At 41.3% G+C, this 24,431-nt stretch overlaps 1 protein-coding gene across 1 annotated transcript in view; it reads left to right on the forward strand.

The window, feature by feature from the left end:
• Positions 1–472: 472 nt before the first annotated feature.
• LOC110498765 (src kinase-associated phosphoprotein 1) overlaps positions 473–24,431 on the forward strand; it is a 44,340-nt gene continuing 20,381 nt past the window's right edge. The window contains exons 1-8 of the mRNA XM_036955941.1: positions 473–898; positions 2,326–2,431; positions 4,275–4,300; positions 4,700–4,816; positions 23,296–23,376; positions 23,489–23,572; positions 23,672–23,796; positions 23,921–23,984. Of these exons, the coding sequence (XP_036811836.1) occupies positions 859–898; positions 2,326–2,431; positions 4,275–4,300; positions 4,700–4,816; positions 23,296–23,376; positions 23,489–23,572; positions 23,672–23,796; positions 23,921–23,984 (643 nt within the window). The 5' untranslated portion in view covers positions 473–858. The remainder of the gene's footprint in view (positions 899–2,325; positions 2,432–4,274; positions 4,301–4,699; positions 4,817–23,295; positions 23,377–23,488; positions 23,573–23,671; positions 23,797–23,920; positions 23,985–24,431) is intronic.

The raw sequence follows: 24,431 nt of genomic DNA on the forward strand, positions 1-24,431 counted from the left end.
CTAGTTACCTACACATTAGCCTACAGTACAGGGTTTGGTGGAGGGATTTCCACTCAGCAGGCCTATAGTAGGCCTTAACAATGTTGAATGAGACATTCCATCGGAAACATAGAGACATATTTCTACATTTGATGTAGGGTAGCCTATTTACTCTGTGAAAATAATCTCTGCAAGTGGCTGTCATGAGTGTAGACTTTATTATCCATGTATTTTACTCATGTTATGAGCATGCATTAATCTCAGTTAGCTAAAGAGTAGACCTGAGCAATTAAATAGAGTCAACTGTTACCAAAACATCACCAGTTATCAATAGCCTGAGTGACAGTCTTTCTCTTTTAGCCAAGTATTTTATTGTGGTCCAGAAAACAAGGTGTATTGATGATAAAACAAAGGAGTTGGCTAAACCAGATTCTTCCACCCATGCTACCCGGTGTCACCACTCTAATAGACATACTTGAGGTTGGATGCATACAGCCAGGGACTTTGAATAAGCTGATGTGACATATGATATAACAACTGAAGAACACCATTCAAAGGAAGCTTTTAGTCACCTCATGCTCCGCCCCATTTTTGTAAATACGGCTTGTTATATCATATGTCACATCAGCTTATTCAAAGTCCCTGGCTGTATGCACACACGGAAATGGTTTTGGTTTGAGAATAGTAGGGTACAGGTGCTGTGTGAGTGTATGAATGTAGTGTGTGAGTATTCACAGGCTTTCATTTCAAGCAGTGAGCTGTTACAGTGTGACGGGTCAGGTCTACACAGATACTATAACCTTTCACCAAAGTATAGCTCTGATTTACCGTATCAAAATTAAAATTGCCTGAAAATTCTTCTGGAACTTTGAGAGAAGGATGGGGACAGTCTCTGATGACATTAGAAGGCTTTTGGAGGGTAAAGTTTTATATGTATATACAGTATATATTGTTTATTTTAAGCAGTGTGATGTAATGTACAATTATTGTCATAAAGATGTAGTACTCAATCATATACTTAGTGAGCTTTTCGATATCGTTGACATTCTTACGTATAACTAGAAACATTGTTCATAAGAGCAGTGGTAGAAAAAGTACCCAATTTTCATACTCGAGTAAAAGTAAAGATACCTTAAAAGAAAATGTAAAAGTAAAAGTCACCCAGCAAAATACTACTTGAGTAAAAGTCTAAAAGTATTTGGTTTTAAATATACATAAGTATCAAAAGTACAAGTACAAATCATTTAAAATGTCTTATATTAAGCAAACCGGACGACACAATTTTCTTGTTCTTAACATTTACAGATAGTGAGTCTGCCAGATATGAGGTAGCCGGGATGACCAGGGATGTTCTCTTGATAAGTGTGTGAATTAGGCAATTTTCCTGTCCTGCTAAGCATTCAAAATGTAATGAGTACTTTTGGGTGTCAGGGAAAATGTAAGGAGTAAAAAGTACATGACTTTATTTAGGAATGTAGTGGGGTAAAATGAAAAGTTGTCAAAAATATATATAGTAAAGTACAGATACCCAAAAAAACAACTTAAGTAGTACTTAAAAGTATTTTTTACTTAAGTATTTTACACCACTGCAAAAGAGGACCTATTGTATAACCTTGCTTCTATATGTAGGCCTACTGAGTGTTTTGAATTGTTAAAACAATGCCTGTTAACATTATGATGTGCAGCAGAATTCAGTGATCTGTGTTAAAACTCATCAAACTGTCTGGATTTATATTACACTATTATCTACAGTGGCGCTGTGAACTACTATACGTGTGCCTTTTCTGTATTTCACATTCTATGGTCTTTATGACAAAAGAATGTTGCAAGTTCCTTATGGTTATCCATCATAGATTTCAATCTGATTCACCCTGTAGTGACAACTGTCAATATTCCCAAACAGGAATACTGGCGTTTGTCATATTTGCATGTACTAGCAACCAGAGCAACCTGACTTGGCCCTCTGACCAACATTTGCATATGTTAACGCCTTTATGTAATATTACAATGAAAGGAATAAAGAAATCTGAAGTTCAACATGTTTTTCCTGTGTGAACATGAAAGATAACATTATTTCTGATATGCTCGTGACTTGGCATACAGTTTGTGATTAAATGTGCCGGTGGAAATTGTAACAGAAAAGATCATTGCATGGTTTTGAGGCACTTAAAATGGTGTACATTTTCAGGAAGAGTTGATGCTCTAGGTAATGAGACACAAAATATCTGAATTGGCTACATAGATTATGATGATCTTTTCTATAATGTCTTTTCAGGATTGTGATGTACAGGTAAAACATCTTTCCTCCTCTTATCAAATGTGTGACTTGTCTGACTTGTCTTTCAGACTGTGAGCTCTTTGTATCAGATATCCTACAGGACGAGAACCTCAGTAAACATGCCAGAGAAACACGGGACGTCCTACTTAATAACTTCAGGGTGGTCCACTCCAGGTACGTGGAAGTGGATGATAGGAAATATAGATTTTAGAGTCTTGTTTGTAGCTAGGTTTCCACCCAATTGGCGACATATTTTCATATGAATATTCTAAAATCTGTAGAAAGAAAATATCCACATTTTCCAACCAGTGGTGTGTTTCCGCTAAACTAACTTGTTGAGGATAAACATCTGTTTGTGATTATGTAGTGCACACAAAATGTACTTTTTAGCTTAAGTTTTCTTGTACCGAATAAAAATCAAAAGTTCAATGTGTTTCCATCGCATTTTCAAATCTAACGATAGTTTGGTCACAAAAACTGTTGCGTTAAATAGCGAATCTACTCTGTATACTCTGGTTTTGGCATGCGTGCTCTAGCCAACAGCTTGCAGATACCGTCAATAGTGAGCACCTGCAGCCCGCAATTCCTGCATGTGGGCATTCCTGTATCTCATTGGTTCCTGCATGAACCCCCCCTTGAGCACCCCATTGGTTCCTGTATACATTTTTTTATGTGGGTCAAAAGGGAAATAAAAGTATTAACTGAGTTTCTAGCGGGAGACGTTAGACAGTGTCCTTCGCTCCAGCCGAACACCTGCCCTCACCGGTGTTAACAGAACTGAGGGAAAACAGTGCCCGACAGGCAGGGTTGAAGGACACTGTCTACCGGTTGTCCCCACTAGCACAGCAGACGGAAGGCTAGAGTGACACTGTGTACTAGCTAGCTTGCTAGTTAGCTAGCACATGGTGTCGCCCCCCCACCTCCCACATGCTGTGTACCAGAGTCCTCCTTAGGCCTAGCTGGCTAAGCTAGAAAAGTGTCCTTCGCTCCCGCCTCCCGAACACCTGCCCTTTGCCGCCATTAACAGAAATACGGGAAAACAGTGGCCGACAGGCGGGGGCGAAGGACACTGTCTACCGGTGTAAGGCTAGCTAGCTACCGTCGTTGCCCCTTCTGTGAGTTTTATCGGCGGCTGACATCCAACCTTATTGTGCATTAACACCACCTTCTGTGCTGGAGTCCTAAATTAAATTGACCAACAGAAGTATAAAGAGTGGTTCCTGCAGATGCAGGAATGCCCACATGCAGGAACACCCCGAATTGCAGGCTGCAATTGCACCCTACTCAATACAGTCTATATGATGAGATTATTATCGATAAGAGAGAGATTATTATTTATTTTTTTAAATGGCAGTCAAGCATCGATCATCATGTCACCAGAATCCGCCCCTCTGTATTTATTGGAACGGAGCATCAAGATCACCTCATGAAGTTCATTATAAGTTATTTCAACTGTAGCCTAATAAACTGCATGGTTTCCTGAGTCGTAGTGGGAGGACCACACACACCATATCATCTCGTGACTCCAAGTTTACTTCGATATGATGGTTATTACATCAATATTTGCGCACCTCCATTTCTCACATAATTCATTTTTAAAAAGAAAAAAAGAAGAGATCCCACCATGACAAACGAACAAAGGACTTGTCCGCGTTTATAAAATTGTACCTAAACTTCCATCGCAACTTTTGTGATTTTTTTTCTACAATACTGACTTTACTTGCATAAAAACTGTGGATGGAAATGTGGTTTGTGAAACAAAAATATGTGTGAAAGCAAGCACGAGAGGAAATTAATAGATAACTGCAATCTGAGATATCTGCACCAGATACTAACTACTCTGTGCACGTTGCACTTGTTTGCAAGAGGTTGTCTTGTGGTCTGTGAAGCAGGAAGCCAAAGTAGAGTGTTTGAAGCAATTTAAAGAACTATCAACACCCCAAAAAACGTACAACCTATTTGTGTTTAAATGAATTTGCAGTCTAAATTTAACTCATGTCCAACTTTTATTTTGCAGAAATCCTCAGGAGTTTCCTTTCAGATGTAAGTGACTGCATATTTTACATTATAAAACGGTTGAATCCTTACTTGAGGTGTAACTTAGGCTTTTTTGTGTACACTGACATGAATTCAAGCATCTAATACTTTTGGCCATATTATTTTTCTTTCTTTCTTTTTATTTAACCTTTATTTAACTAGGCAAGTCAGTTAAAAACAAATTCTTATTTACAATGACGGCCTACCAAAAGGCAAAAGGCCTCCTGCAGGGACTGGGGTCTGGGATTAAAAATAAAAAATAAATACAATATAAATATAGGACAAAACACACATTACAACAAGAGAGACCACACAACACTACATAATATTAGGGCATTTTCTGTTTGCTTTTGAAAGTTCTCCCACTGGCTTCCTGGCCCTGACATTGTGTTGGTGCCTTTCTAGCTGAGCCCAGACAAGAGGACAGTTCAGATGACAACCAGAGCTCAAGTCTGGGCCGCTCGGCCCCCTCAGACGACCTGTCTGTGGCCTCTGACTACCAGGACGAGGGCTCTCCTGAGTGTGAGTAAAGGCTTGGTTTGTGTGTGTGTGTGTGTGTGTGTGTGTGTGTGTGTGTGTGTGTGTGTTTCAATGCAACGTGCATATGTTTTTAAGGCACAGTGCAGTCAAAATTCAGTTTTTCCTGTGTTTCAAATCATTTTGTACAGCAGCTGATGAAACTAACACTGTACAAGTGTGAAACAATGTGATTCGATTTATTTCCTGATAGTTTCTGGTTGAAAATGCAAGTTACACAGGACCTTCCAATCAGCAGGTTTTTCATGGGTGGAGTTTTGGCTTGCCTGGAGACATCACCAGGCGGTATTAGTTAATAGACCAATAACAAAGAGAATTTCAAACCTCTCTGCCAACATCAGCTAGTTTTCAGTTTACTTATCCATCCTATTAGGTCCCTCACTCAGACCACTCCCAGACAGTCTTAGCAAAAATCATGCTTGAGAAATAGATTTTTGCAGAAAATCTATTTTTTTTAACATTTTTTACAATTTTAATGGGAAACTATTTACAGTAAGGTACTTAATTGTTACCCACAAATGATTTGATATAGAGATTTTTTAAAAACAGCTGCATTGGGCATGTCAAGAGGGTGTTTGCTACATTATATTTGCGATTTGTAAGGGGAACATAAAGTTAAAACAAAATAAATAAAATAAAGCATAGGAACTCTTGCTGTGCACTTTACCTAAATTATGTCAGGACATAAAATAGGTGTCAAGTAATAGCTTGCCCTCTAGTGGTTGGCTCTGCTGCACAAATGGGGTGTTGGTGGGAATACTAAGGGTGTGGGGATTGTTCACACAGAACTGATAGGTGACCAAGAGCTTTCAGGGGTGAGAGTATTCTGGAGCCCTCAGTGTATCCATCTGTGTGTACCGGGGGAGGCAGAGGTGTTAAGTCAGTTTCTCTAAGATCAGCCCACATGAAGTGCAGCTCTGTAGCTCAAGGCGATTGAGGTGATTGATTAACCCTTACCCTGCTCTTCATTCCCAACTCAGTTTGAAATACAACACTGTAGCTGAGAAGCCATGTGTGTTCCATCTCTCTTCCCTTTTCAGTCTTGCTCTCCATCTTCCTCTCTCTAGTTTCTCTATCTGTCTCTCTCTCTCTGTCTCTCTATCTTTAGTTATATGAGACATGGTAGTACTTGACTGGTTATTCAGAAGTGGCACAGGGACTCACCTAGAGCCTTGGGTGCCTCATGCACTCAGTGGGTGTTATGCCATGACATAGATGATGGGCATCTGTTTCTGTAACTTTCTACGTATAACTTCTCTATTTAGGTTATACAGGCCTGTGCCTTTTCCTCCAGGGCTGCTGGAGTTCATAGTTCACTGTCTGTTCACTACCCAGAGTAAATGACATATGGCTTTACTCGCTTTGCAGAGTGGGGCATTTCAAAGGAAGAGGGTGTGTGTGAAAATAATGAAATGATGAGCCAATGGAATCAATAACATTTTGGAAATAACATTTATTCATGGTTTAATTACAGAAGCTGGATATGCGGTGTTGGAGTGTAGTGAACTACATGTAGTTCAACTAGAAATTGAACTATGATTCGCAGTAGCTTGGTGGTAGTTCAACTAAATTCACATCTGGGTAGTGTTTTTAGTAGTTAATTACTTTTTTTTGCCATGTAGGGGTGTTTAGCTAACTATTGGAACAACACAACTTTTTTTTAGAAAAAATCAAATATGGGTGAAGTAGGCAATCATTTCCTTTCTTTTTCGGTGTCAGCCCTGCCTAATTCTCACTTGAAACATTGTTCTTGTGTTTAATAGGCTACGTTACACAATCTCTTACCATATGATTCTCTTAACATATGATTCCCTTAACATATGACCCCAAAGTTCTTGCAGTTCTTTCAATTCATGGTCTATGACATTTCAGATTTCCATATGACAACTTTTCACGAAGTGGTATGGATGTAGTGAACTACTTCTTTAAAGCAACTTTAGTTAAGTCAACTATATTTTTTGTCAGGGTAGCTTTAGTGCATCTTAACTTCTTTCGGTGTGAAATAATTGGTTGTTTCGTAAAATATACTTTCAGAGTAGATTCCCGACACTGGATATGCGTCACTGTTTTTAGTAGCACGGCCCTTCCAGTGCCCCAAACCACAAAGGCCTATATGAGCTCAACTTTTAACTCAGTAAAAATCCTAAAGGCAATCGCACGTCTGAGCTATCTTTGTTGCAGGTGCATGGTAACAGTTGAATAAGATGAGAAAAAAGAAGAAACCCGCACACCGCTCTTGCTAGTATCACTGCTCTTTATTAAGCTTTACGTATCGGCCTCAATCCCTTTGTCAGAGCTCTTGTGAGTGTTTTTAATTTGCACCCTTATGTCGACATTGCATTGAATGGATGTGGGTGGAGAATTGTCTATGGCCTTGAGGCCGATATGTAAAGCTTATTAAAGAGCAGTGACACTAGCAAGAGTGGTGTGCGGGCTTCTTCTTTTTTCTCAACTCAGTAAAAATCCCAAATTCTTTTAATGTATTTAGCCTTATGAGAATAATAAACAATCGAATTTCTAAAGATAACCCAGCAAAAAAAGAAACATCCCTTTTTCAGGACCCTGTCTTTCAAAGATCATTCATAAAAATCCAAATAACTTCACAGATCTTCATTGTAAAGGATTTAAACACTGTTTCCCATGCTTGTTCAAGGAACCATAAACAATTAATGAACATGCACCTGTGGAACGGTTGTTAAGACACTAACAGCTTACAGACGGTAGGCAATTAAGGTCACAGTTATGAAAACTTAGGACACTAAAGAGTTCTTTCTACTGAGTCTGAAAAACACAAAAGAAAGATGCCCAGGGACCCTGCTCATCTGCATGAACGTGCATTAGGCATGCTGCAAGGAGGCATGAGGACTGCAGATGTGGTCAGGGCAATAAATTGCAATATCCGTACTGTGAGACGCCTAAGACAGCGCTACAGGGAGACAGGATGGACAGCTGATCGTCCTCGCAGTGGCAGACCACGTGTAACAACACCTGCACAGGATCTGTACATCCGGACATCACACCTGCGGGACAGGTACAGGATGGCAACAACAACTGCCCGAGTTACACCACGAACGCACAATCCCTCCATCAGTGCTCAGACTGTCCGCAATAGGCTGACTGAGGGTGGACTGAGGGCTTATAGGCCTAAGGCAGGTCCTCACCAGACATCACCGGAAACAACGTCACCTATGGGCACAAACCCACCGTTGCTGGACCAAACAGGACTGGGAAAAAGTGCTCTTCACTGATGAGTCGCGGTTTTGTCTCACCAGGGGTGATGGTCGGAGTTGGGTTTATCGTCGAAGGAATGAGCGTTACACCGAGGCCTGTACTCTGGAGCGGGATCGATTTGGAGGTGGAGGGTCCGTCATGGTGTGGGGGGCGGTGTGTCACAGCATCATCGGACTGTGCTTGTTGTCATTGCAGGCAATCTCAACGCTGTGGGTTACAGGGAAGACCACACCAGATACTGACTGTTACTTTTGATTTTGACCCCCCCTTTGTTCAGGGACACATTATTCCATTTCTGTTAGTCACATGTCTGTGGAACTTGTTCAGTTAATATCTCAGTTGTTGAATCTTGTTATGTTTATACAAATATTTACACATGTTAAGTTTGCTGAAAATAAACGCAGTTGACAGTGAGAGGACGTTTCTTTTTTTGCTGAGTTTAAAAAGGCTTGAAAGAAATGCAGGAAGTAAGTATAGGAAAATGGATATTATGGGTTCAGTTGGTTGCCCTATGTAGAGGAGACCCATGACACTCAGTAGGTATTTGACATGGGAATTTGACTGCCTCTATTTCTCTGTTCCCTAACCTGAGTGTTTAATAAGTGTATTCGATGTAGTCACCGACACAGTGTTGTTTCACTAATTGGCCTGGCCTGTTGTCTCCAGTGACACCAGATTTGTAATGGCTGACAGGAACAGATGGACCCTCTATTGTTTCCCTATGTGTCTGCATGGTAATTTGAACTGCGTTTCACCCGCCGACCACACAGTTGACCTGACCGTGCCAGCAGTCTCCCAGCCCGGTTGACAACAGCCCCCATCACCACCCAGCACTCCTCCAGTGTGAGGAGGAATTGGGAAGCGGAGGGAGGGAGGGAAGTAGGAGATGGGGGTCAAAGTACTATGAGTCTTGGCATGCCATTTTACAGGGTCAAGTTTACGATCTGTCTTAAAAGAATATTGTGATATTGGTTGGCAGCCGAGGCAATTAAAGTATTGGCATCAGACCATTGTATCAGGGGCGGCCAGAGGAGATTGGGTTTTGATACTGTATCTCTGCTTCTGCAACATTTTTGTAGTCATAATGATTGTGCTCATATATTGTTATCTCCTATATTTGTTCAGGTGTGTAGAAAAGGTGTGATTATTGATTTAGTAAAACATCTAACAATATGTTTCATAGTGGACATATTTGTTATTGAACGCATGCAGGACATGTTAAAGCTGAAACAGGCACCAACTCTCTAACTGATATCTCACCAGATGATTAGTGTTTCTTTATTGATCCCATTGATTGCTATGATCTATTGACGAACATGTCTGAGTGGTGAGAAAGATCTGTTCGTAAGAAGCAGGGGTAGGCAGAGCTACTGTGTGGTATCAGAGAATTGCAGGTAGCCTGGGCCCTTGTGTCTGCTGACTGATAGATATCGGAGACAATGGGCAGCAGGCTCCAGCTCTGACAGTGCCAACACTATTTCCTGCAATTACGGCCAATTAGAAAAAGGCCAAGATAAACATTTTGAATTTGAAATAGTCATTTCAGATAAATTGATAAATTGTATTGAGGTATTTTCTTACATTGGGTCAATATAATGTAAATCTAGAATTTAAATTGCCAAAGAGTGTGCTAACGTAACATTTTTGTGTTTTGATTGGTATAATTTAGTTCGGAAAGAGTTTGCTTTCAATTATATTATGCTATCAGTTATAACTATGCTATCGAGAACAAAATTGCATAGAGGAAAAAGGTTAGTGGGTAGTATAAAGTATCTAAAGATGCACCTGCCCCAGTCAAAGATAACACAGGACTAAATAAATAAAGAGATTTGTGGGGTTGTGGCTAGACTTTGAATGGCCTCTGTATAGTAAGTGGTTTTAGTGGAGGAAGCTGTTAAACTTCAACTTGGATGGACATTTACTGAGGATAATAGCAGATGATATTGCCACTCCTATTTGCCATATCTACAATTTAAGCCTACTAGAAAGTGTGTACCCTCTGGCCTGGAGGGAAAAAAGTCATTCCGCTACCTAAGAATAGTAAAGCCCCCTTTACTGGCTCAAATAGCTGACCAATCAGCCTGTTACCAACCCTTAGTAAATTTTGGAGAAAAATGGTGCTTGACCAGATACAATGCTATTTTACAGTAAACAAATTGACAACAGCTTTCAGCATGCTTATAGGGAAGTACTTTCAACAAGCACAGCACTTACACAAATTACTGATGATTGGCTGAGAGAAATTGATGATAAAAAGATTTGTGGGGGCTGTTTTGTTAGACTTCAGTGCGGCTTTTGACATTATTGATCATAGTCTGCTGTTGGAAAAACATACGTGTTATGGCTTTACACCTCCTGCTATATTGTGGATAAAGAGTTACCTGTCTAACAGGACACATAGCCTCTCCAACATACTCCAGGTAGAATCAGGAATTCCCCAGGGCAGATGTCTAGGCCATCTAACTTTTTTAAATCTTTACTAACGACATGCCACTGGCTTTGAGTAATGACTCAACTCTATACACGTCAACGACTACAGCGACTGAAATGACTGCAACACTTAACAAAGAGCTGCAGTTAGTTTCAGAATGGGTGGCAAGGAGTAAGTTAGTCCTAAATATTTCAAAAACCGAAAACATTGTATTTGGGACAAATCATTCACTAAACCCTAAACCTCAACTAAATCTTGTAATGAATAAAATGGAAATTGAGCAAATTGAGGTGACTAAACTACTTGGAGTAACCTTGGATTGTAAAACACTCATGGTCAAAACATATTGATACAACAGTAGCTAAGATGGGGAGAAATCTGTCCATGAACCACTGCTCTGCCTACTTACTGTAACAACACTATCAACAAGGCAGGTCCTACAGGCCTTAGTTTTGTACACCTGGATTACTGTTCAGTCGTGTGGTAATGTACCACAAAGAGGGATTTAGGAGAATGACAATTGGCTCAGAACAAATGTACACAGGGAGCTAACATTAATGACATGCATGTCAATCTCTCATGGCTCAAAGTGGATGAGAGATTGACTTCATCATTACTTGTTTTTGTAAGCTGACAAGCTGAATGCACGAGCTGTCTGTTTAAACTACTAGCACACAGCTCAGACACCCATGCAGACCCCACAAGACATGCCACCAGAGGTCTCTTCACTATCCCCAAGTCCAGAACAGACTATGGGAGGCGCACAGTATTGCATAGAGCCATGACTACATGGAACTCTATTCCACATCAGGTAACTGATGCAAGCAGTAGAATCAGATTTAAAAAACAGATAAAAATACACCTTATGGAACAGAGGGAACTGTAAAAAGACATACACACACACACACACACACACACACAAGTACAGACACACAGGTACAGACACACAGGTACAGATACACACATATACGCTAGCACATGCACTCTACACACGTGCATTGTAATATTGTTGTATGGTGGTATTATACATTTTGTATTGTAGCTATGTAGTGGTGTAGTAATGTTACATGATGTACTGTTTAATATTTTTGTTCATGTGTAATGTAATTGCCTTAATGTGTTTGGACCTCAGAAAATGTAGCTGCTGCCTTGGCAGCTAAGAAATACAAATACAAAAATACCTCAGATACAGATGATCTTTATTTTAGCTGGTACTTTGCTGACTCAGCTACAGTGTCTAGAAGTTCTGTGAGAAACAGACCTGGCTCTCCCTGTGAGTGGTCATGTTGTCTATCCACTCAGTGAACTTCTGACCCCTGGCCTCTTGGCTGGTCAATCTGTGACCTGTCAGAACCCAGTAACCTTGTCTAGAATATTGACCTGGCTGCCCATAGTAACTCCACAGATCTACATTTCTTTTGACTTGGAAATACCCACCCTTCAGAAAACAGGGAAATTCATTTTCCAGTGTTCATTGGTGCATGGATTTCAAGCCACTCATGCTACTCATTTGCAGGATGCACAGAACATATTAATGACCATGTTCTTTTTTCCTTTCTCCTTCACTCTGTCCTTTTCCCTCGCTCTTCTCCTCTACTTTAGTCAAGAGACACATTACAAGACTGGAACAGGCTCGGCATGATGCTGCCCCTGCAATCACGGTTCAAAAGTTCACGCTATTCCCCTGGGGCTACTGTGCTGCTGCAGATGCTGATAGTTTTTCCTTTCTCTCCCTGCTCCTTTTCTCCCCCTCGCTCCCCTTCTGCGCCCTCTCTCCCTGTTTAGACTATTCATCTCCAACACTCTCACTCTCTCATGCTGCCTGGCAAGAGGAGAGGACTGCTTGAAGGGGGGGGATTTAGATGTATTTAACTGAGGGGCATCCATCACTCTTGTCTCCTCGCCCCCACTACAAGCTCTGCCATGTTGTTTTCTGGCAGCTTCTGTAAAAAGCTATTTTGTTTCAGCTTTCTCCTTAATTTCCTTTGTTTAATTGTTTTTCTGGTGTAAGTCTTTGGTAAAACAGGGCTGTGAGAATGTCAAAGTGTAACAGTCTACATTAAGGGGTGTCGAACACATTTTGCCCCGGGGGCCGCATTCGATATTCGACCAGGTCCAGAGGACAGCACTGAAAATGTCTTATATTTCCTCGCTGTCAACAATTGAAATAAATTGTTCTCTATACATTGTTTTGGAAACGTTTTTTGCTCCCTGACTGTTTGGTGTTTTTTTTTGTTTTTTTGGACACAATCAAAAAAACTGTATGAATGTAAGCCCATTATATTTTCTGCACAGTTTCGATTTGGTTTTAGTCATTTAAAATTAAATTGAGTTTATTTTAAATGTATTTAAAACATTTTTTTTTACTCAAACCCCCATCATGGGCCAGATCCGGCCCGCCTGCAGTGAGTTTGACACCCCTGGTCTACATAGACAGCATGCAGAGTGGGAAGCCCGGGCTGGGTGGTTTCCCCTTTAGCTTTCAATGACACAGACAAATAGCAAAACTATCACCATGCGCTAGGTTCACCCAGAGGTTAGGCTTCCCAGGTATCTCCTGCATTCACTCCCTCGCCTCTCCCCCCTCCTGTCTTGCAAATGAGAATTTGATTTTTCTCTCCACTTGAATCCATTTCTGGAGATGAAGTTTTGATGCCAAGCCCAGGTGGCCCGCTGATTTCTTAGGGTAATAAATGGAGAGTAGAGAGATGTGTTGGCCTGTGCAAAGACAGTGGCACAACAGCTTCCAAGGCCTCTGGGATTCCTTCGTTTAATTGGGGCTTTAATGTAGCACTTTGAGGTCATTAACATGCCCTTGTGGAGTTATTTGAGGACACTGAATTCGATGCATCCCTCTTGTTCATCAGGGATACCTCTGGAGAGCCAGTCGCACTGTGTGTGTCAGCGTGACAGGGTTGCCTCTGTGTGGAACCATGTGCCTGTACTTTGTGAGCAGATTGCTTATCTACAATGGAAATGATCTCCAACGATATATTGTAGCCTGTATTGTAACTTAGCCTTATCTCAGGGAAATAGTGTGTGATCACTCTGTGTGGAAAAGAACACACTCAATCTTGTAAAAACACAGTACTTAATATTGTCAAAAAATCGAATGAAATTGTATTTATCACATCTGCCGAATACAACAGGTGTAGCCTTTACCGTGAAATGCTTACTTACAAGCCCTTAACCAACAATGCAGTTGAAGAAATAGAGTTAAGAAAATATTTACTAAATAACTAAAGTAAAAAATAAAATAAAAAAGTAACACAATAAAATAACAATACCGAGGCTATATACATGGGTACCGGTACCGAGTCATTGTGCGGGGGTACAGGTTAGTCGAGGTAATTTCTACAGCGAGTTGCATCAGTGTAAAAACAAAGGGAGGTCAATGTAAATAGTCCAGGTGGCCATTTGATTGATTGTTCAGCAGACTTATGGCTTGGGGGTAGAAGCTGTTAAGGAGCCTTTTGGACTTAGACTTGGCGCTCCGGTAACGCTTGCCGTGCGGTAGCAGAGAGAACAGTCTATGACTTGGGTGACTGGAGTCTTTTTTGGGCCTTCCTCTGACACCACCTAGTATATAGGTCCTGGATGGCAGGAAGCTTGGCCCCGGTGATGTACTGGGCCGTACCCACTACCCTCTGTAGCGTCTTACGGCCGGATTAGATTGTTCTACTGATAATGATCATGCAAGGATTAATCCTGAGGTTGGGAGTTTGTCCTAATGCAGATCTGTCTGTCTTCTTCTGAAAACAAAAACATTGTTAACAATAGATCTCTCCCCTCTGAATAAACAGCTCATGGAAAATGTGTATATCAATGATTGAAACCACTTTATGTGAATTCACTACATAATAGGCCTATGTAGATAGATTTGTAGATAGATTTGAGTTTTATTTTTTATTTTTACAGGGACAGTGTACATTAATCAACGTTTCAGTAAAAGTGCTGGTATTAGCCAGCCGGCTCATTTTCAACCACAGTCCCTGGGCAGGTTATTAAAAACAATTACAATAACAATACAATCATTGAGCAGTGAGCACACGCAGAGCAACATAGGACAAGCAAGACGCAGCATGCAGACAGAGTAACATAGCACAAAAAGCAACAAGACAATATCCATAAAAGCAACAAAGTGTTTCCACACCTCACAAGCTACAGACAACGTGGAAAGCGGCAACACACAACTAGGGATTATGTTCACAAATCTGATTGGCCTTTTGCCATGTCTTCATGTTTTTTTTTTCATGTGAAAGTGTGATAGGTGGTGCAGTTATGTGTGTCTGATGCCAGTGTATTCCAGACATGGGACACTCTCAACATTATATTAATATGGTGTTGATCCATAAGTTAAATTGATTTATAAAGCAAGTAAAATGATTAAATAACACTCATCAGCAAGCACACCACAATGCAAATAATAATGGGCTAAATCTAATCATAGAGCGAGGCCTGTTCTATTCAAACAGCAGATTACTTTATTGGACTTTTGGCACTAAATTACCGCAGTGCCACTGATATTTTCAATTCTGGTTATTTTTGTTGTATGTTTATTGTTCTCATAAATGATACATTATGTTACTACATTGATACATTGATTAAAAATCAAATTATTTTATTGTTGATTCAGTCAAGCCCATATAAGTGTCTAAGAAATATTCATATTCTATAACCAATAAAAAAAATGACAATGTACAAATAATCAGACACATAGGGAGGGTGATCAGTGCCAGTTCCAAAATGCAAAACTTAAATGCTCAATTGAAATGCACAACATTATAAATGCATTTATATTTTCATATAACTGCACATGAGTCATGCCACAATGAAATTACAAAGTTAAAATGAAAATCGAAAAACGGTTAATGGTTAATGGTAAACAGAAAATGGCAGATGATTAACAGAAAATCGTAAATGCAATGAGCAAAGTGAAATGGAAAAAGTGGCTGTTTTCATTTTCCAACCTCTCTCTTTTCACTTTCACTTTCAAAGTGTATGCAAATTATTTCCTGGAGGCGTGAACCAGAAGAGAAACATGGCACCACCATGTGGTTGTACATCCTAGACATGTCACGCTGGCTGTGGATTGATTTTAGACAAGTGTAACCACCGGGGTTTAAATCTGGTGTTTTGTAAACCAGAAGAACATATTAGCCTGCTAAGCCAAAGTTACTCAACACAAGGCAAAGTTATTCATCACATGTGGGTTGTGGGTAGTCACCAAACCACTTCTTCCTGGTTAGTAGTTCGCATGATGAGTAACCTTGAATAGTTACCTGAATAGTGGTGATTGGTTTAGTGGACTAATGTGCTCTTCTGATGTGCAGAAGACTGTTGTTCAAACCCTGTTTGTTATATTTGTCCCGTGGCTCAGATTTGTCTCTGTGAGGAGGAGGAGGTCAAAGGATGGTGAATTGTAACTGAGGTGATTCAGTTACCCCACATGAAGGCCTAACCTTGCCTGAGATCTGAAGTTGCATTCGCTCCCCGAATCAATGCTAGGCTTCAGCTTCAAGTCCATGATTTTCTGGTTCGCAGGAGACCTGGGTTGGCTTGGTTCGCAGCCTGTGAGTTGGTTACACTAGTTTAAAATCCATGTACAGAAGCCCGGCATGGCTGGGATGTATGACGGTGTGGTATGGCTCTCTTGGTTCGCAGCCTGTGAGTTGGTTACACTAGTTTAAAATCCATGTACAGAAGCCCGGCATGGCTGGGATGTATGACGGTGTGGTATGGCTCTCTTGGTTCGCAGCCTGTGAGTTGGTTACACTAGTTTACAATCCATGTACAGAAGCCCGGCATGGCTGGGATGTATGACGGTGTGGTATGGCTCTCTTGGTTCACGCCTCCAAGAAGCAATTTGCATACACTTTGAAAATTAAAATGGAAAGACAATGAAAGACAAAATGCTTAATTGGTTAGTTGGAAAAGGAAAACAACAACTTTCAAATTCCCTAGTTAAATTGATTTATAAAGCAAGTAAAATGATTAAATAACACTCATCAGTAAGCACACCACAATGCAAATAATAATGGGCTAAATCTAATCATAGAACGAGGCTTATTCTATTCAAACAGCAGTGTACAGTATCCGTATAATGTACAGTATCTTCCACCAGTTTTAGCCCTGGTTTCTCATCAAATAAAATGTATTGGTACATTAGAATGGCTAATAATGATCAATATTTCCCCACAAATGGAAGAATCACTGAAGTTTTCATTAGACAGATGACAATGATCAAGGAAACTCTAAAGTTCTAGATATTTCCCTCCTTATTGGCTGGCTGAGAAATATTTATTTAGATTTGTATGTAAACAAAAAAAATTGATATTATTTTATATTTCCATAGAAAAGCGTTATATTGCATGTCTTATACTCAATCAATTTTGTAACAATAGCCTCTATCAAAACATACAACTAGTAAGACAATTATTATCTCATCCAAAATGGCTTTTATTGTACTTTTCAGATGATCATTTATGCATTAATCCCAGGTATAGCTTACTTTGATTTTTTTGCTGCTACTTCTCAGTTCCCACAATGTTAGCACAAAACAATTGTACTTTGCTTCCTGATGTAAACGAGGCAATTGCCAATATGTATGTAATCTAAATCCCTATTTTTGTTGTTATTCCCACTCTATGCCGACCTAGATTTATACATTTTCATCCAAAACTCCCTCATTGGTTTGCTGTTGTATTCAGTGTTTTATCACAGATAAACTTTCCTGTGGGCCGTGCTCCGCCATTGTTGGTATTTGTATCCCAACTGTAGTTTTTCCAAGTGTCAGTGAGGCGGCTGAAAGCCATCCCCTGTGATTAGAGGATAATTGTATCTGCAGTTAAGCATTTGAATAGTGGTTGTAAATCTATGAGAGGGAATTTAGTGCGAAATAGTCACTCCTTATGGCTTCCCAGGGGGAACCTGATGTCACTTAAGATTGCTCCCTCTGCCCCTGAACACTGGCACAGGGAATGGGAAAGCAGCAGAGCCTGGCAGGACTGACACAATATTTTTTATCCTGCACAGAGGGATGAAAGGCAAGCGATCTGCTCCCTCTCATAGCCATTGGCCTACACAGAGGCTCTCATTGCTATCACAATACCGATACATAACATACTGTACATTCTATTTATTTATAAATAAAACATGGACCTCTACCTCTACTGCTTTTGCTCAGAAGCATACATTACAAGATTGATTATATATGCTCTGCGTATCGATGAGTAAAATCCTAATCAGATCAGTGATTGGAGTTGGGGGCAGGGAGGACATTTGGACTTTAACCTCAGAGCCTCTGTGTCTCTCCTCCTCCCCCTGACAGTGGCTTTGTGGAGGGATGCACACACAGGGAAGAAGGAGGCTCTCCTACTGTAATGAGGAGAAATGTCTCCATTTAGCCTGGGTTGTGTGCAGATGGAGTGCTGGGCAGGGTGAGGGTGCACTGAGTGGATCCTTTTTCCTAATTAAGGACAGTGTCGGAGGGGGTCACACTGTCGCTCTGTCTTCCAAAGCAGCATTCCTCCCTCTCTCTGTCCCCCAGGCCTGGGGGGGCCAGCCTCTGCCTTCTGGTTCACCTCATCACCAGGGTTCACACTGAGGTCAGGTCTTGGCCCTGTTTTTTCTCTACTCCGACTCAATGCAGTATCTTTCTCAGCAAAAGAGACAGGAAAGAGGCTAGTGCTAGGGATCCAAGGACTACTGAGGAGAAACAGTATGGTTCCTATCCTAATCCTCTCCCGGTAACCCACCTGACCCAGCTTGAACAGTTCCAGGACACAACCATTTTGGCTCACCTAAAACTGATTAGGAGAAAGTCCACTCCTGGATAGGATGGTTAGCAGCTGTATATGGCAAGGCCCTCCAGGTAACAATGAGTAATTTAACCCAGGTTATGTTGACACCTAACCAGGGTAGTTTCACATTGAGCTGACACACTGAGTCTGGGCAGTACCCTGCACACCAGGCCGGCCACCTTGAGATTTTTATGTTACTCAATGTAAATCACTGACAGCCTCTTTACACCATTTATTGTTTTTATAACACATTTGTTGCGTTATGGCAATATAGATATAATATATTGTGTTCGTCCTCCCAACTACCATTTGCCTTCATTATGATTCACTCTCTAGCCAGCCTCGGATTGACTTGCAGCATAACTAAAGTGGATTTTAATGGGAGAATACATTAACTCCTTCTGGTCATTATCACATAAATCAAGAGATTTTTGCTGGATCAACTGCTGAGCTCATAACACCATGCTGAGACTAAGGGTGAATAACCAAATGAGAGAGAGTGGCCATGACACTGCTATGGCAGCTCACATGCATCATATATCACTTTGGTTTAAGGGTTAACATGGGGTTTTTGTAGGTGTATATCTGTTTAATTAATAACAATATAAATGATATGAATGACACTAATTTAAACAGGAAAGAATGAAAATTAAGGAGATGCATAGCGCTGAATAATTAATAATGCAATTTACGATTGATAGAAGAACCGCCTCCATCTTGGATTTGGAAGAAGCCTTCAATAGATGGTGCTCTTCAGTTTAGGGAAAATATCATCTCATCATTGCTTCTTTATGTGTCTGTGTTTTAAGAAACATCCCAATTGAAACAAATTGGATTCTGTATTTGTGGTTTGTGTGAATCACACATTTTTAATAAATAGTTTCACATTTTGGCTCAAACCAAGAGTAGAAACATTGCTATACCTGTTGATAAGTATTTTCATAAGACGAGGTATTGCTTGCTCTCAACCAATCAGAATTTGTTATACAGAGGGGTGGGATAAAAATATGTCAGGGGAGTAGGATTTCTGACTGTTCATTATGTGAACTTTAAGGTTACACTGCTACCCTGTGATAGAACCCTGGACCAATCAAGAATCATTCTAAATCACCAGCCCCTTAATTGTTGGTGAATTTTGTCCTCAACCTGTCAGAGCAATTCCTTGACCCTTGCGATATATTTTAAATCCAGTATGAACCACATCCCTGGTTTAAACCATGAGGTCTGGTCAAGGAGCTCCCTTTGAGGGTGAGAAGCCATCGCTCTGTTGTTTACTGATTCAAGCAAATATAACCATCCCTTTGTTGACTTTATGTCTCCTCAACTATTAACTGGGAAAGGCCTTTGAAAAGGGAAGGAAGTAGATGTATGAGGGGATTAAAAGGTGCCATGACAAGGAAGCAGGCCTGGAACAGAGAACTGGATGGATGAGGTGACTGGGCTTTTGTTATGATAAGGTTCTCTTTAACAAAATAGTCTGTAGCGGCGTAGCGCCAGCTGCCGTATTTTTAGTGGCACGAGTCAAGTCATCCACAAAGCAGAGTGATATGTGAGTGTGGTAGTGTCATGAGGTGTCTTGGACCGTACTCTGAGTTGACCGCCAGTGACCACCTTATCTGTCAGTAGAACCTGCGAGGTACAGCGGCCAGTGCAGCGTTTATATGTCACACATGCATAGGATGGGCTTATAACGTGAATCTCTGTTATGTTCCTTATACGGCATGAAGTTCAGATATGACTTCGATTCCATTGCATTCTGGACCAGGTGAATTTGCATACAGTAAAACAACAGGGGCAGATAGCCACTGACATTTTGGCTAGGGGAGCTCTACCAGTGCAGCATAGAAGCTATCAGCTCTGTCTCTTCCTCTCTCGTGTTTTGGATTTTGTAATAAATGAGAGAGATGCTCCATGTTCAGCGGAAAGCTGAACGTTGGGGGGTTTCATCTACTTTGTTTGGACAAGAAGACTCAGTTGTGGCGCAGTGTGTTTGGTTTTGTTCGTTGAAAGTCAAGGTCTGGTTCAAAGGGGATGGATTCCAGGCCTCTTTCTCTGTCATCCGTGGTCCGAATTGAATTAAAGGTCACACAGACTAGTATAAATGGGATTTAAATAACTCCTGCACCCCAAATCAAAGGGGGCCACCTGTTCCCCCATCCTCCCTCCTTGGTAACTAGGCTCAAGCCTGATGACAGGTTAATTGAAAAGTGGTTGGGATTGAGCTTTGTTTTGTCATGTATGTTCAGGAGGACAGGCACTTTGGTTGAATTCCATTCAACTGTGGAATCCTAGATGGAGTCGTAAAGAGAGACAAATAATGGCCATTTAAAGTCAAAATGAAGATGTAGTGGATGTTTAAATCAAATCCAATTGTATTTGTCACATGCTTCATAAACAACATGTGTAGACTTAACAGTGAAATGCTTATGGGTCCGTTTCCAACATTGCAGAGTTAAAGATTTAAAAAAAATATATATAAATAGTGACACGAGGAATGAATACATATTGAATAATGAATAACAATTATGAGTAAAAAATAACATGGCTGTATACAGGGAGTACCAGTACCGAGTCGATTTACAGGGATACAAGATCATTTTTAGGTAGTTCTGTACATATAAGGAAGGGGTCAAGTGATTACTTGTGTAGTATTACTTTAGTGCCGTGTTGCAAACAGGATTCACATTTGTGAAAATGTTGATTATGTGCAGGCTTCCTTCTTTCCACTGTCATTTAGGTTAGTATTGTGGAGTAACTACAATGTTGTTAATCCATCCTCAGTTTTCTCCTATCACAGCCTTTTAAAATCTGTAACTGTTTTAAAGTCACCGTTGGCCTCATAGTGAAATCCCTCCGGGGTTTCATTCCTCTCCGGCAACTGAGTTAGGAAGGACGCCTGTATCTTTGTGGTGACTGGGTGTGTTGATACACCATCCAAAGTGTAATTAATAACTTCACCATGCTCAAAGGGATATTCAATGTCTGCTTTTTACATTTTTTACCCATCTACCAATAGGTGCCCTTCTTTGCGAGGCATTGGAAAACCTCCCTGGTCTTTGTGGTTGAATCTGTGTTTAAAATTCCCTGCTCAACTGAAGGACCTTACAGATAATTGTATCATGTTAAACATTATTGTTGCAACTCTGTCCATGCAACTTATGTGACTTGTTAAGCACATTTCTACTTCTGAACTTATTGAGGTTTGCCATAAAAAAAGTGTTTGAATTCTTATTGACTCAATCAGTTTCAGCTTTACATTTTGAATTCATTTGTAAAAATGCCAAGAAACATAAGTCCACTTTGACATGGGTTATTGTGTGTAGGCCAGTGACATCAGTTTTAAATGTATGTATGTGTATGTGTGAGTGTGTGTGAGTGTGTGTAGAGTCAGTGCAAGACAGTTGGTGCAAATGTAACAGTATAACTGTAGTCCGTCCCCTCGCCCATACCCGGGCTCGAACCCTCTGCACACATCAACAACTGACACCCACGAAGCATCCTTACCCATCGCTCCACAAAAGCCATGGCCCTTCCACTACTTCAAGGTCTCAAAGTGAGTGACGTCACCGATTGAAACGCTAATAGCGCGCACCACCGCTAACTAGCTAGCCATTTCACATCGGTTACACAAAGAAGGGTCAATGCAGGGATTCCGGTTAGCCATTTGATTAGCTATTTAAGCAGTCTTGTTTAGCAGTCTTATGGCTTGGGGGTAGAAGCTGTTCAAGGTCCTGTTGGTTCCAGACTTGGTGCACTGGTACCGGCTTGCCGTGCGGTAGCAGAGAGAACCGTCTATGGCTTGGTTGGTTGGAGTCTTTGGCCTCAGTGATATACTCACCACCCTCTGTAGCGCCTCGGGTGGCTTGCAGTGGTCGTACCAAGTGGTGATGCAGCCAGTCAAGATGCTCTCAATGGTGCAGCTTTAGAACCTTTTGAAGATCTGAGGGCCCATGCCAAATCTTTTCAGCCTCCTGAGGGGGAAGAGGCACTGCCGTGCCCTCTTCACAAATGTGTGGGTGTGTGTGGACCATGTTAATTCCGAGGAACTTGAAGCTCTTGACCCGCTCCACTACAGCCCCATCGATGTGGATGGGGGCGTGCTCGCCCTTCTGTTTTCTGTAGTCCACTATCAGCTCCTTTGTCTTGCTGACATTGAGGGAGAGGTTGTTGTGCTGGCACCTCACTGCCATGTCTCTGACCTCCTCCCTGTAGGCTGCCTCATCGTTGTTGGTGATCTGTCCTACCACTGTCATGTCGTCAACAAACTTGATGATGGCTTTGGAATAGTGCGCAGAAACGCAGTAATGCGTGAAAAGGGTGTACAGGAGGGGACTAAGCACACACTCCTGAGAGGCCCCGGTGTTGATGGTCAGCGTGGCGGATGTGTTGTTGCCTACCCTCACCGCCTGGGGGCTGCCCATCAGGAAGTCCAGGATCCAGTTGCAGAGGGAGGTGTCAGGTCTCAGGGTCCTGAACTTGCCCTGATTTTACACTGCTACATGTGTAACATGGTGCGGCTCTCTGTAACACATCTGTTAGATGTCAGTTAATAGCACACACCTAAAGGCCTCTGAGGTGCAGAGTCACTGTATAACTGAAGCTCCAGACCAGGAGGGAGTCATACAGAGACCCTTTCTGTTCATTCCCCACTGCATTGTTGGTTAAAGGGCTTGTACGTAAGCATTTCACTGTTGTATTCTGTGCATGTGACAAATACAATTTGATTTGATTTGATTTTGCAGTGGGAGCAGAGGTACTGTATCTGCTGCATCGTTAATCTGCAGCACCAAAATTGTTCTGTCATCTCAGTACATTTACAGAAGTGCTGTAAATGTATTGATCCCAGTTTCCCCTAAGCTAGCAGTGGTGTATTTGATCCAGGGACAGCTGGCAGTGTGGCCTGTTGCTGCTTCCTGGGTATGAGAGTCCATGACAAATACAATAATATACCAACATTTTTCTGTCAACTTATATGTATCCTACTTTGTGATCTTCCACAGACTTTGAGGAGATCCAATTGGTGGCAGCCCAGGATCTCAGTAACATCTTGAAACAAGGCTACCTGGAAAAGAAACGACGGGGTACTAAGATTATGGAGTCAATTATTATGGAAATATGGAATGCTGAGTGCTCATTTAAAGACGTGTGGGAAGAATGACATCATTTGTTATTTTCCTTACGTTTTCCATTTAGATCACAGCTTCTTCAGCTTAGAATGGCAAAAGCGATGGTGTGTCCTCAATAACACAATATTCTACTACTTTGGGAGCGACAAGGGTTGGTTTGATCCCTTACATAACACTAAGACATACAATGTAGTCATGTAGTCATTTATGCCTGGATCTCATACCTGTGAGTTGACACTTCTTCCTTCAGACAAGCAGCAGAAGGGCTCCTTCTATATCAATGGCTACAGCGCAGAGCTGGTGGCCAACCTACGTAAAGACTCCAAGAAGAATGCCTGCTTTGAGCTGAGTGCCCCTGACCGACGCTCCTTCCAGGTGGGTGTACAGTACAATAACAATACAACTGACTCCTAACAATGGGATTGAATGACAGTAATGTTTCATAGCATACCAGTCTGACCTAATGATCATACTTTATGATGGTGTCTATCCTCCCCAGTTCACTGCTAGCAGTCCGCGAGAGGCCAGGGAATGGGTGGATCAGATCAACTTTGTCCTGAAAGGTATATCTACATAGTTTGAAAACGATTTCAAAGACACAGTAGTAGAAAATGATATAGTGATTATTGTGTATGTTTGTCCTCTGTTAGATTGGTATTGCCTGAAAGGGCAGAAAACAAACCATTTTATATCCCTTCCCAAATATATCCATCCCCAGAACGACCAATCAGACGCCTTCCAAACCTCCTCATCTGCTACGTCACAAGGCATTCATGTCACGTGTCGTTCCCCCCCCCCCTAATAATTTCCCCCTTACGGGAAATTGATTGATAGTTGTTCTGGTTATCTTCTAGCGACATTGATTTCTGCCTGGCCTATGGTGTATCACAGAGGACCTGATACCCTGTGTTGCAGTGCCCAGTCGTCAGCAATCACAGCGCTGCTCCATCTGAGAGAGGCGAGCTGCACCGGCTGCTCTTAAATGGGCTGATTTGCGGGATGTAACAGAC

This window comes from Oncorhynchus mykiss, chromosome 20 (genome assembly GCF_013265735.2).
Source record: "Oncorhynchus mykiss isolate Arlee chromosome 20, USDA_OmykA_1.1, whole genome shotgun sequence".
Lineage (NCBI taxonomy): Eukaryota > Metazoa > Chordata > Actinopteri > Salmoniformes > Salmonidae > Oncorhynchus > Oncorhynchus mykiss.